The sequence below is a fragment of the Trichosurus vulpecula genome, chromosome 5, assembly GCF_011100635.1.
Source record: "Trichosurus vulpecula isolate mTriVul1 chromosome 5, mTriVul1.pri, whole genome shotgun sequence".
Taxonomy (NCBI): Eukaryota; Metazoa; Chordata; class Mammalia; order Diprotodontia; family Phalangeridae; genus Trichosurus; species Trichosurus vulpecula.
Window position 1 is genome coordinate 27,947,941 of NC_050577.1, and position 13,499 is coordinate 27,961,439.

The 13,499-nt window shown below is 42.4% G+C and overlaps 1 protein-coding gene across 5 annotated transcripts in view; it reads left to right on the forward strand.

The window, feature by feature from the left end:
• The window catches only part of NEK10 (NIMA related kinase 10), a 202,775-nt gene that overhangs the window by 54,831 nt on the left and 134,445 nt on the right, over positions 1–13,499 (forward strand). For all 5 annotated transcript variants that reach the window (XM_036760443.1, XM_036760441.1, XM_036760442.1 and 2 more), the window contains exons 16-21: positions 759–861; positions 957–1,085; positions 1,641–1,778; positions 5,209–5,254; positions 5,556–5,677; positions 6,716–6,818. In XM_036760443.1, coding sequence (XP_036616338.1) covers positions 759–861; positions 957–1,085; positions 1,641–1,778; positions 5,209–5,254; positions 5,556–5,677; positions 6,716–6,818 — 641 coding nt within the window. The remainder of the gene's footprint in view (positions 1–758; positions 862–956; positions 1,086–1,640; positions 1,779–5,208; positions 5,255–5,555; positions 5,678–6,715; positions 6,819–13,499) is intronic.

Here is a 13,499-nt window from a genome sequence, read left to right on the forward strand (position 1 = left end):
CATAAGAGTTGGTGGGCTTTGCTCAGAATGGCTGTTTTGGAGAAAACCTCCCCAGAGAGGAAATGTGGTGTCACAGAGAGGGCTTTGAACGCTGAATTCCATTTCTGACGGTCGTTTCCTAGGAGTGTGTGCTTGCTTAAGCTGCTTCCCCTCTAGGCCTTAGTCAACTTGTTTATAAAATGTCACATTGGGCTAGTCGATCACCAAGGTTCTCCTTGCTCTAGCCTCCTTTGATAGAGGCATATCAGCATAGGTGCCAATCAATTATAGGGATTTGGGGGAGAATCAACATTCTCATCATTAGTTAGCAAGCTAAGAATAAGACTTCAAGCCCAGGTGGCATCTTTTGAGAAGCTACATTCAATCTGTTTCCACAATGTGCTTGAATTGAGGGGGCAGGTCAAGGGAGGAGGAAGGAAGAAAATGAAGCGGAAGCAATTCTACTTCTCGCCAAGAAGGCCTCAGATTCCCCTGCCCCCTTTTAGGGGACTTGCCTTATGGAACATGCCTCATCAGCTGTCATCCCACTTGCTTATTTTTTTCTCTTGAAATGATGTCAACCTTTTCAGAACTGGTATGATATAGCATTCCAGGAAAATAAATGGGAATGAATGTTGTTACCCCTACTTTATAGACAAATGAAGCACACTGGGATTAAGCTATGTGCTCAAATCACACACTAAGACAGTCTATGGGGGAAAAATACCCCTGAATTGATTAGGTCTACATAAAGCATGTATGTATTTTTTTTCACATAGACTTTTCCCCACTGACTTGTTTGAGATCTTCATTGATATAGGACATTATGTACGTGATATCAGTGCTTACGAAGAGCTGGTATCCAAGCTGAATTCACTGTTGGTAAGTGCAGAGCTTCATCAGTGTTGTGGTGAGTTGGCACGTAGCCCAGAGGAGAATGGCTGTGGTCACTCATTTTCTGTTCGTTTTCTGATCAGGAGGATGACTTGAAACAGATCGCTGAAAACATTGAAAGCATAAATCAGAATAAAGCGCCTACGAAATATATAGGCAACTATGCCATTTTAGACCACCTTGGGAGCGGCGCCTTTGGCTGTGTTTATAAGGTGAGTTTGCCTTTCATCACACAGCAGCTTTGATATTTGGGAGTGAGTTGGATGTGCGTGGCCTCAGTTTCCACACTAGCACCCCATGGGCCTGGAGGTCTCTTCATCAAAGGCATAGAGCGATTGTACGGATGGAGGTAAAAAAACAGCCCCTCCCTTTTCCTCCAATCACGAGCCCAGACGCTGGTGTTTCAGCTGATGGTTTTAGAAACTGGCCAGCAGCCTTTTGAGAATGACAGTCTTTATTTTTGTTTTTATTGCTTTTTATATCAATTCTCACAAACAGCAGGCAGAGTGGTTCTTGCAATAAAGTATGACCACAAGGCTGTAATTTCAGGGCCACCCGCCTGTCATTCCTCAGTCAGCCGCTGCTGGACATCACACACTGTAGACACTTTTAGCTGATTTCACTGAAGATAGGTTTGGAATAGGAATTTTAAATGCTCTGAGACTGACCAAGGTGGCTTGGTTAATCCCAAGGCCTTATTGATGAACTCTCTTCACTCTTTTTTATCCATCATCATTCCTTTACTTGGTTTTATATTTTTTTTACAGGTTAGGAAGCGCAGTGGTCAAAATCTTTTAGCAATGAAAGAAGTCAATCTCCACAACCCTGCGTTTGGAAAGGACAAGAAAGATCGAGATAGCAGTGTAAAGAACATCGTCTCGGAGCTAACAATAATTAAGGAGCAGGTGAATGTTCTGAGTTCTAGGTCTTGCTGTTTATATTTGTCACAGGACTGGCCAGTGAAGGCCTAGGCCTTGTGACATGCGCAGCAGGCCGGTCTTGCCGGGGCAGTGGGGAGCTTGCTTCTCGAGATGTGGGATGCTGACTAATGGAGAGGCTTCCCTCCCTGGTTCGGAGCATTGTCAGGTGCTCTGGGAGCTTTTTTATCTGTTAAGTAGGGAGGAGCCTCAGCCCCTCTGGTGCCCAGGCTGATGAAGCCAGGAACACATGGTGTTTCTCTTTCTGAGTTATGTGCTCGCTTGGCCAGCCCACTCACAGGTTGTCAGATGGGTCTCCAGAGCGTGGTTGTCTGCATCCTGCTCTTAGAGCTCTACCCCAAGCTCATGGTGGTGAGGTTCTTCTAGTGCTGTCAGGGAGTGGGCAGCAGTCAGAGAGGACGTATGGCCAAAACTCCTGGGACTGGGACCTCGACATTGTAGAATACTAAATTACTTGGTTCCCATTTGCAAAGTGATTTACATACATTATCTCATGTGAGTCTTACAACCCTGTGGGGTAGGTATTAGGTGGTGGTGCTAGTGGTCGTTTATAAAGTCTGGGACAGTGATTTCATCAGCGTAGGGAACTTCTGGATTGGAAACTCCCCTCATCAGTGCAGATCATGGCTCATTTGTGATTCATCCTCTTAGGGAGTTGTTTGGGCTCCTGAGGAGGTAAGTGACTTGTCCTCTGTTACACCACTGCCAGGTGGCAGAAGCAAGGCCCAAATCTAGGTCTTCCTGATTCCAAGACTGGCCTTCTGTTCACTTGCACCATACTGCTGCCCTGCATTTCATACTGCCCACGTTTTCCAGATGAGGAAACTGAGTTCCAGAGAGGTCCAGTGACTTTTATCACAGCTATTAAGTGTTCAAGGCTGGATGAGAACCCAAGACTTCTTGAATTCTAATCCAATGGGTTACATGCTCAAAGTGCCTTGAAAACTTTACAAAGCTAAAGAAATTCTGGCAATTATGATGATGACTGTGATCACACGTTCTTAAATCTGGTTAAATGCATAAAGACGGCTTTGTTTATGACTTAGAACTTCCTGGCTTTTTTCAGGTGGAACCAATCAATGAACGTTTATGCTACTGAGGTTGTATAAATCTAGGTTATTAATTATAATAAGCTTGGTTGTTCAGGACGTGACCGAGTGCATGGGGATGCAGTCCTGGCGCTCAGTTCAGCTCACATCATTCGGCCAACATCATGGAGGCAGGCTGTGGGAGAAATGGAATTTCCCTTCGTAATCTGGGACACAGAGCTCTTTTTCATTCGGCCTGATTTTTGTATTTGTAGAGAGTGTTGCGATTTGAGATAGTTTCTCTTGGATATTATCATTATCATGACTCTTTGTTACTCAGATATACGTAGCACATAACAATCGGCTGTGCCATAGCACTAGTCAATCAGCTGGCATTTATTAAGGGCCTACTGTGCGCCACGGAAGCTAGGTGGCGCCATAGTGCACAGAGCACTGGGCCTGGAGCCAAGAAGACTTCCTGAGTTCAAGTCTGGCTTCAGACACTTACTATCTGTGTGACCCTGGGCAAGTTGCTTAACCCTGTTTGCCTCAGTTTCCTCATTCGTAAAATGAGCTAGAGAAGGGAATGGCAAACCCCTCCAGTATCTTTGCCAAAAAAACCCCAAATGGGATCATGAAGAGTCAAACAGGACTGAAAACTGTACAACAGCAAACTCTGTGCCAGGCATTGTGTTAAGCTTTGTACATTGAAACAAAAATATTACCCACAGACTGTGAAATATTAATTGAAATAGTTGGATTTCAAATTTGTCAATTAGCAAGATCATAAACCTGAAGTTGCCATATTTAGCTCACCAGTCTTGTGTAATGACACCAAACAAGGATGACTTATTAATAGAAGAGATGCTCTGTGTCCCATGATGGTCCAGCCAAGCGTTAGAGTGAAGCCTCTTTGTGAATGTGCAAGATTATCACATATAATCCTGGGAACTGGCTCCCCTGTGTCATGCCCCATGCTGCCTAAACATTTTTGACCACTTGCTAATTGGTAAGACATACTATTTTTAGTTCTCAGAGACTTGGGAAAAAGAGGTCCCTTGGGGGACCTGATCAGAAGCATCCATGACTTGTGAGTCACATGAGGCTGTAATTACATAATCTGCTAACTCAATAACTAGGAAGTGGGTGGTGAAGAACAAAGTCATTAAGGAAAGAGAAATGGAGGATCTGGGGAAAGCAGGGAGTGTGTGTGTGTGTGTGTGTGTGTGTGTGTGTCACAGAGAAACAGAAAAAGAGTGAGAGAGAGACAGAGAGAGACAGGGAGAGACAGAGAAGAGAGAGAGAGAGAGAGAGAGAGAGAGAGAGAGAGAGAGAGAGAGAGAGAGAGGGAAAGAGAGATAAATTGTACAGATATTTAGAAAGGAAGCTTGAAAATGGAAGTCCCTTAGAGCAGGGCAGAAGTAAGGAATTGGAGTGAAGGTCGGTGGAGGGACTGCACTGAATGTGAAGCTCAGGTTGTTTTATGAAGGAATATTCAAGAGAAACTTAAGTGGTTGATTAGTTGTGATGACGTTGGGCCTTTGTTATCACCATAGAGTTCACTGTTATCAAATTACCTTTTTGTTGTCCACTCCTTTCAGTCCTGTTTGACTCTTTAGGACCCCATTTGGGGTTTTCTTGGCAAAGATACTGGAGTGGTTTGCAATTTCCTTCTCCAGCTCATTTTACCGATGAGGAAACTGAGGCAAACAGAGTTAAGTGGCTTGCCCAGGGTCACACAGGCTAGAAAGTGTCTGAGGCCACATTTGAACTCAGAAAGATGAGTCTTTCTGTCTCCAGGCCTGGTACTCTGTTCACTGCCCTGTGTAGTTATCCAATTGATTACCTAGCTTCCATATAACTTCCCAAACAACCCAAGTTAATCTAATTTTTTTTACAGCTTAAATTGGGTGAGATCTCAGAGAATTTTAGTTTTGTAATTACCTTTTATTTGAGGGATAGGGAAACTTATAAAATAGAGGAAAGACAATTTGGGAATTTAAAAATTTCCAAATTCAAATTTTAAAATAACACCTCCATGAATCTCAGTTTATCTGTAAGGTAAGGGGGTTACATTCTCTCTAAATTGTATGTTCTATAATTCTTTATGATTAAGTGATTATCAATATAGCATAGCTAATTAGACTTCTTTTGAAAGCTATATTTTAGCAGATCATTGTACTGAGATAGTATCTTCTTGACTGTGGCATAAATAAAAAGAATTATGATGATTTCAGTGATACTTTACAACTTGTAAAATAACTATCTTATTTTCCAGTTTGAAACCTAGCTAAAATTTTCCACAGTGAAATGTTTTCAGATATGATTTTTTGACCCATCACCTCACATATTTTTAATTTTTCTTACAGCTTTATCACCCCAATGTTGTACGCTACTATAAAACTTTCCTAGAAAGTAAGTATATTGTCATGGTATTTGTTATTAATGAAAATGTTAATAGCATATAGACAATAAAATCATGGGGTACTGGTTTATAATAGAGAGTCAGGAATAATACAGTATTTTAATTCACAATATTACATTCTTTTATTTAATATTAATAATATTAATATTCATTGTTTTCTAGTACATAATTTCAATCATTGAGTATTTACTGTGCCTGTTATGTGCATGTCATAGTATCGTGCCAGGTGCTGGGTGCTGTGTAGATCATTGTCTCTGCTGAATGCTGTTGCCTTCTCATCCTTGTGTGTAGATGACAGGTTGTACATAGTTATGGAACTCATAGAAGGGGCACCTCTTGGAGAACATTTCAGTTCTTTGAAAGAGAAACAGCATCATTTTACTGAAGAGAGGATATGGAATATATTTATACAAGTAAGGATTCATGTTCAATGTATTTGTTTATAAAAGACACAAAATGGCATAATTCTTTTGAGTTCCTTCCTTGGAGACATGCAAATTACCAATCACTGAGGTAGCTCTGTCTATCTCCTTCTCTGTCATCTCTCTTTGTCTATCACTATCATATTTGTCTCTATCTCTATCATCTCTGTCTTTGTCTATTTCTATCATTTTTGTCTTTTTGTCTCTCTCTCTTTCTCTCTCTCTGTCTTTTTTGTCTTTGTCTGTATCTCTATCATCTTTGTCTCTATTTCTGTCATCCCCATCTTTGTCTATCTATATCATCTTGATCTTTGTCTCTCTTTCTGTATTCTTTGTCTCTATCTCTATCATCTTTGTCTCTCAGTCTTCTTTGTCTCTATTTCTATCATCTGTCTATCTCTATCATCTTAGTCTTTGTCTATCTCTGTCATCTTTGTCTCTATCTCTGTCATCTCTCGTCTTTGTCTATCTCCATCATCTTTGTCTATCTCTGTCATCTTTGTCTTTGTCTCTCTCTGTCATCTTTGTCTTTGTCTCTGTCATCTTTGTCTCTGTCTCTATCATCTTTGTCTTTGTCTCTATCTCTATCATCTTTGTCTCTATCTCTGTCATCTCTCTCTATCTCTATCATCTTTGCCTTTGTCTCTGTCGTCTTTGTCTTTGTTTCTCTTTCTGTCTTGTCTTTGTCTCTATCGTCTTTGTCTTTATCTCCATCATCTCTGTCTTTGTCTGTCTCTATCATCTTTGTCTTTGTCTCTCTGTATTTTTGTCTTTGTCTCTATCTCTACCATCTTTGTCTTTGTCTCTATCTCTCTTGTCTCTTATCTTTTTCTTTGTGCCTATATCTATGTCTTTATCGATGTCTATGTTTGTGTCTATTCTCATTTATTCCTACCTATATTTATATCTACATCTGACCTTGTCCTTGTCTTTGCTCCTTCCTCTCCATCTCCATCTCCATGTCTACATGTGTCTTTCTGTCTATATTTCTATTTGGAACAAAACCTCATTTCTGTTTCTTGTTTCAAGCTGTGCCTAGCTCTTCGTTACTTGCATAAAGAAAAGAGGATTGTTCATCGAGACCTCACGCCGAACAATATCATGTTGGGGGACAAGGACAAAGTCACCGTTAGTAAGTACAAATTCTGAGATTCTTTGGAGGAGAGTTTCTTGATACTGCCCTGAGTCAGTGGGTCAGACTTGGCCAAAGAGCCCCCTGGAGAATGAGGCCCCATACATGGGACCCATGAAGCAGCTGCTACTGCCCTCACTAACCTCCTGTTGACCTGAATAGGATATCACAGTCTCTCAGCTTGCCTGTTGCTTCCATAGGTCAGGAATCTGTCTCATTCTGTAGAGAGGTTGACTCCAAACAGGCTCATTCCCTTTACTGTCTAGTTCCATGAATGACATTTCACTGTGTAGACATTTATACCCAGTCCACAGAGGTTTAAAGGAAACCCAAACCCAGCAATCTCCCCCCATTCCCCAATTTAAGCCATTGTAAAATTCTAAATATAACCAATCTAGACAGTGTTGTGAAGTTGGTAAACCATATCAAGTTCATCTGAGTGAGAAAGAGTGCATGGCATTGGAACTCCGTGAAATACAATTGGACTATTGTGATGGTCAGTGCAGCATCACTGTGGCTGAGGTTGCGTGGCCTTTGGTGCTTTGGAACTTGTCACATTTTTTGTTGTGAATCTTAGGGCTTACCCAGTGCAAATTCAGATAGTAATAAGAGCTCATTTGTATATTATCATTTTAAAGTGACGAGGTACCTCATAAAAGCCTTCTGAGGTAGGTTGTGCACCAGAATGTTATCCCTGTTTTACGAAGAGAAACTGAGGCTTCTACAAGGGAGCTACTTTGCCCAAGGCCTCTCAGCTGGGAAACAGCAGAGATTGGGCTCAGACTTTGGTGTAATGACTGACCATGGCACCAAGGCGTTAAGATTCACTTGCAGAGTTTATAAGGGCTAAAATGGAGACTCGAAACCAGCACTCTTGGCTTAATTCCTGCCCCCCCCCCTTTATTCAACAACATGGGGACTGATTTCTAACCATTTTCTACCAATTATGAATTGTAATGATAAGACATCCATTCATTTCATTGCCAGAAATGGACTGATTTTTTCTTACAGTCAGACTTTCCAGACACAACCTAAAATATAAACTTGTTTTTTGTGTGTGTGTTGGACTAGCAATATTTTCTGGATATCTTTGATTTTTTATCCTTTGCCTAGATTCTAAACAAAGAGATTCCAGATAAGATTCCAGATCCAGATCCAGATTCCAAATCAGAAGGTGTTCCTACAATTACCTAGTTTCTTAGCAAACACGTTGGTTTGTGTGCATATCATAGAGATTTTAGCTGAGATACATTATCATCTTTCATGGCTGATGTTACGGTAGGGGCCATTTTATTATTTTAATTTTTAACACGAATTGTAGTTTCCTTGATAGTATTGATTGCAGATTTTCTATATAAAATTCACTAGCTATTAAAAATACATATAATTTTTAAATGTTGGTGAATTTCAGGCTCCTTAGCCCCCAAATAGAAATTAAACTCTTCTTAAAAAAAAAAAGTCACGGTCTCATTAAAGCATATGACCACTAGAGGGCACTCATGTCATGCTTTTCCAATTTTACCTTGCACTAGAATGCTTATTTTCTGCGTGATGGCAAGGTAGAAAAATGCAGAATAATTTTAAAAGGAGTGATAAAAAAATGTGCATTAAATGGGTGACAAAAACACAAGAGCCTTAGAAATACTGAAAAGGGTTGAACTGCCCTTAAAGCTGCTTCCTTCTGATTCCTGGTCCAAGAAGCAGCTCCAGAGATGTTGGATCAAGGGTATTTTAGGAATCTGTAGCTGTGAGAGTTACAAACACGTTCGTGTGAGGTTTTTTTTTTAAGTTGCCCTTTTGATGGCCCTTACATATGATATATACTTAGGGTCTGATGCAGATACTTGTGTGCAGCCTACAAAGAAACATAGGGCAACAGATTCTGGCTCCCAGAACCCTAACACTTGCCAAGTCAAAATCACGCTCAGGAAATAATATTGTAGAATTCCTCCGAAGGGGGAAGTCTGGTGCAAGTCAGCTTTCCTTGCTTCTATACTCTCCATTTTCTAACTCTTTGCATTTTTTCACCACCTAAATTCCTAATGGTTAAGCCAAAAAAAAACAGCCCTCCCTAAAAAACAAAACAAAACTCCCAACAACTTATTTTATCCTAGAGAATGAACTTTAGCTGTAGATGTTAGTGAGCTGATACAGTAAAAAGAATACATTGAACTTTGAGTCATAGGATCTTTGTTCACATCTTAGCTCTGCCATCCATAAATGTTTGTGTGACCTTTGCTGCTCTGTGCCTCAGTTTCTTCATTTATACACTGAACAGCTTATGTGGAGGGAGCACTGACTACCAGAAGAGCAGTATGTGGAATCCTGGAGGTGTAGCATTTTGTAGCTCAGGGTTTGGGAGCTACCAACAACAAAGAGATGTATAGATCTTCAGATAAAACCGTGCACATTTCCCCCAAATTTAAAGATAAGAGGCGTCCACTTATGTCCACTAAGTTCTGTGGGTTTACATTTGATGATATCAGGTGTGGTAAGTACATGCTGGTCACAGGGTCACAGATCTAGAAATGGAAGGGGTCTTATAGGTCATTTAGTCCAGTGTGGTCATTTGACATGTTTCCCAGAGATACTGTAGGAAAAGAGTTCACAAAATCCGCTGGCTTCCTTCTGGTGCCACTGGTGCCATGATCAACTAAGAAGAAACAGTACCAGGACTTGGATCAGATACAGAAATGTTTTGATGTCCAATCATATGGTAGAAAACAAAAAGATGATTAGTTCAGTTATCTTTAAATTCCCAGTCGTTTGGTCCAAGGCTCACCCTTTGATAGTAAGTAGCTCAAAAGAAGATGAATTTACAGTTTAACGAAAGTTTTGTGTATAGTTAGATCCCTGACTCTGGCCAGGAGATTTCTCATCAGTATATGCCACTGGCCAGAGAGGGAAAGAAGTGAGAATGAGTCGATTCTTAAATCGCCAGTCATGACTGGCGGAGTATCGGCACAAATGCATCCACACCATTCTAGGAAAAATGAGTGAAGAAGTCATGTTCTACTAATAATAGTGGGTCAGGAACCTCATTTTCCTATAGTAATTTGGCATATTGTATTGGAATCGTGTTTGAAGATATACTTTATTCATATAACTTTGAAATGTGGAGAGTAGAAGAATCTTACAAGGTCTAAGCTGGTTTCACTATGGGTTCCTTGAAACAGCGTGCATGATATGTAGGTGGGAGCATCTGTTTTTATATTGACTGAGTCTAGCTCTCTAGTTGGGGTCCAGTAAGTCTGTGTGATCTTCATAAACCTGCTGACATCCCTGGGTCCCTAATGAACCCCCTCAGGGTCCCTCCAGAGTCTGACAAATCACAGCTTGTTTCCAAATAAAGCAAGATATTCTACTTGTGACACCGAAGATGTTGTTTGTCGGAGTTGGCCGCCTTCAGTAAGATCTGTGTTGTGAGACAGAGCATTTTCATGTATTATGTCCTGTTGTATCCGTGGCCATTGTTCCTGGATTCCCCAAACACGATGGATTTTTCCAAACATGCAGATTGTGATGCTTCTTTTCTTAGGCATGAGTTGCTGTTGGATGGGAAAAGACCCGATGTTCCTGTTGATAAGTCTGCTGGAGCTTGGGCTGGACCTCAGAGTGCAGACCGTAGTCCTCGGCTGGATTGGTACCTAAAGCCTTCCCAGCTCCTTGAGAGGTCCCCAGAGCTTGGGCTTCTCCATTAGCCTTACAAGGCCTTTCGTCTCTAGGCCACAAAGAGGCACTGCAGAAAGATTCTAGTAGGATCTCTAGAAGGCTTCTTACCTCTGCAGGACGTTAAATTAGCAATAAAAAACACTGTTCATTTTCGCCATTCATTTCAGTCATCTTCCCTGACAAGCTTTTTACCAGAGCTCATAACAAGTAGTAAAATGGACTTATTTGAAATTCCTTTCCTCCCTTTGCTACTGTTCTGCTCAGTTTTTTGTGAGATAATTAATTGGGCCCCACCTGTCATGAATAGGGTGCTAAGAGGCCCCACCTGCTAAAGCTGACGTCATGATGGAAAGTGCTCAAACGTGGGTGATTTCCAAGAGGTGCCTGCAGTGAGTGCTGGCCAGGGGCACCTGTGCCTGTGCAGAACGGAGAGTTCTGTGCCAGCTCTGCTTCGTGGACGATCTCTCTTCTTACTTCCTGCTGAGCAGGGCAGAAGTGAATTGTGCTCCCCACATTTGTTGTGTAGAGCAGAAGTGGAGAACGGATCTCCCAAGATGAAAGCTGTTGGGGGATTGTGGTGAGGAGCAGAAGCCCAGTCTGTCAAATCCATCTCCTTTAAGAATTTTACCTGCCCTCTTGCTATCCCCCATTGGAGAACTGGCAATAGAGAGAATTCCACCTTATGGGGCCAGGTATTGAGAATTTCCCGTCTTACCCAAGCAAAAAGGGACAGAGGGCAGCCCCTAGCTGGAATCTCCAGTTGATTCTACTGTCTTCGCAAGAACAAATCCTTTGTAATGTTCTCCAGCCAAAACATGCTGCAATTGGCCAGTCCTCGAAACTGCCTCCATTAGACCACACCCTCAGCAGCTGTTGTTCTCAGGATTGCTTGGCTTGCTCTTTCAATTTCTCCTGGAACAGCCAGGCTTCTGGATGAGGCTCACTTAGCCTCTTACGCAGAAAGTCACTTCCTGGACAGTAGTATTGCAGGCCACTGATAGGATGAGCCCAGGGCTCTCTGACCTGCCCCCTGTGCCAGGTCCCAATGTCCCATACTTTGGTTTTCCTCTATCTCTCCAGTCTTAGTAGAGTTGAAGATGTTCCCCAGGGAAACCTCTGAATCAGAGGGAATGCTTTCTACCTGTGTAACCTGTTAGTCCTCACCTCCTTTACACTTGTGGGCAAAGTGAAGCCATTAATATTCATCTGACTTTAAGGCTTGGTCTTCAAGAGATCACAAATCTCATTTTTCTTCTCTCTAATTGCCTAATACAAAGGGACAATTTCTTTTTACTCTCCTTGTGTAAGGAATCCATCCTCTCCAGAGCTATTAATAAGAGCCATGGAAAACCAATTCCAATGTATTTTTATAAGAACACGACTTCAGAGGAAGCCACCCCCCTCCCTCACCTTGTGAGCTTCCGTAGCATCAGGTGAACCAGATTAGCAGCTCTGGAGGGCGTTTCCCTCAGCCAGCAGCTCCAGGAATTGCTTCCTCCTGTTCTCTGACAAAGTCCCTTCCCTGAACCCCAGCCAGGCTTGGCCTTTTATACTTCAGATGTCAGAAAGGCCCGATGAGCTCCCTGCCCCCCTCAAAGGGCTGACCCAGCTCATCTGATGCTGGAATGACCATCTAGTCTGTAGGGTGCTGGTCTGGGGTACCCTCGGAAGAGCGGGAAGAGAGAGACAGATGGCAGGGGCGACAGGGAAGAGAGAAGAGCCTCTGGCCACAGCTACCTGCCCCAAACAGATGGTGCTCTGTTACACCAGGGCTTATCTGATGGCCCAAGGCACGCTGACCTGAAGAAGGAGACAGATAGCCGTTAGTGTGCTCCGACTTGCTGAGTCACGTACGCTGCCTGGACACTGAGCCTTTGGGGAGGTGTCCCGTGTGCAGAATGACTCCAGGATGGAAACAGTCAAGCTCCCCGTGGGGACCGAGGGAGGGAAGGCACCAAGCTGTGACATGCCTGTGGATAAAGGGCAGTGTTTGGATCTCAGCACTCGAAGTTTCTTCGGGCTCCTTGTTTTGGGTTGTCCAGTCGGCAGAGGGTTCATATGCCAGAAGGGAATGGTGACAATGGCGATGCTGATGATAACAGCTAGTCTTTATATGGCACGCCCTCTGTGCCTGGCACTCTGCTAAGAGCTGGACAATTATCATCCCCTTGGACCGTCACAACAGCCCTGGGAGGGAGGAGTTATTATTAATCCTACTTTACAGATGAGGAAACCGAGGCAAAAAAGACATTTTGTGACTTTCCCAGGGTCCCACAGCATTGTCTGAGATTGGATTTGGGTTCAGGCCTTCCTGACTCCAGTCTCACAGCCCCATCCACTGCACCACCCAGCTGCCCAGGGCAGTTGCTTTAATGTATTTGGTTTTATTCCTTTGTAAGAATATGATTGAGAGTCAGTGTGTGGCGTAATGGATAAGTAAGAGTTGTTGTTCAGTCCTGTCCAATGCTTCATGACCCCCTTTGGGGTTTTCTTGCCAAAGATACTAGAGTGGTTTGCCATTCCCTTTTCCAGTTCATTTTACACTTGAGGAAACTGAGGCAAACAGGGTTAAGTGATTTGCCCAGGGTGATACAGCTAGTACGTGTCTGAGGCTGGATTTGAACTCAAGAAGACTCATCTTCCTGACTCTAGGCCTGGCAGTCTTCTCTGCCGCACTGCCCAGCTACCCCAGATAAGTAAATACGTAATAATTGTGTCGTGTATTTATATGTGTATTGTTTAATTTTACAACAATTTGAAGGATAAAATATATATGAGAGGTGAACCATCTATGAATACTTCCTATGCCTTCTAATGCATTTTGAGGGAAGATAACGTTTCCTGTGATTCCAAATATAAATGAACAAAATTGAAAAAAACTTATGTTACTATTAATAGAGATTTAAAGAAAACCCTTTCGAATGGCTAGCCCTTATTAATTCTTGCTGTCTTGGAGTAGGCTTCCCAACCATCTATGTTTTTTATAGAAATATGGGTAATTGCCTGTCA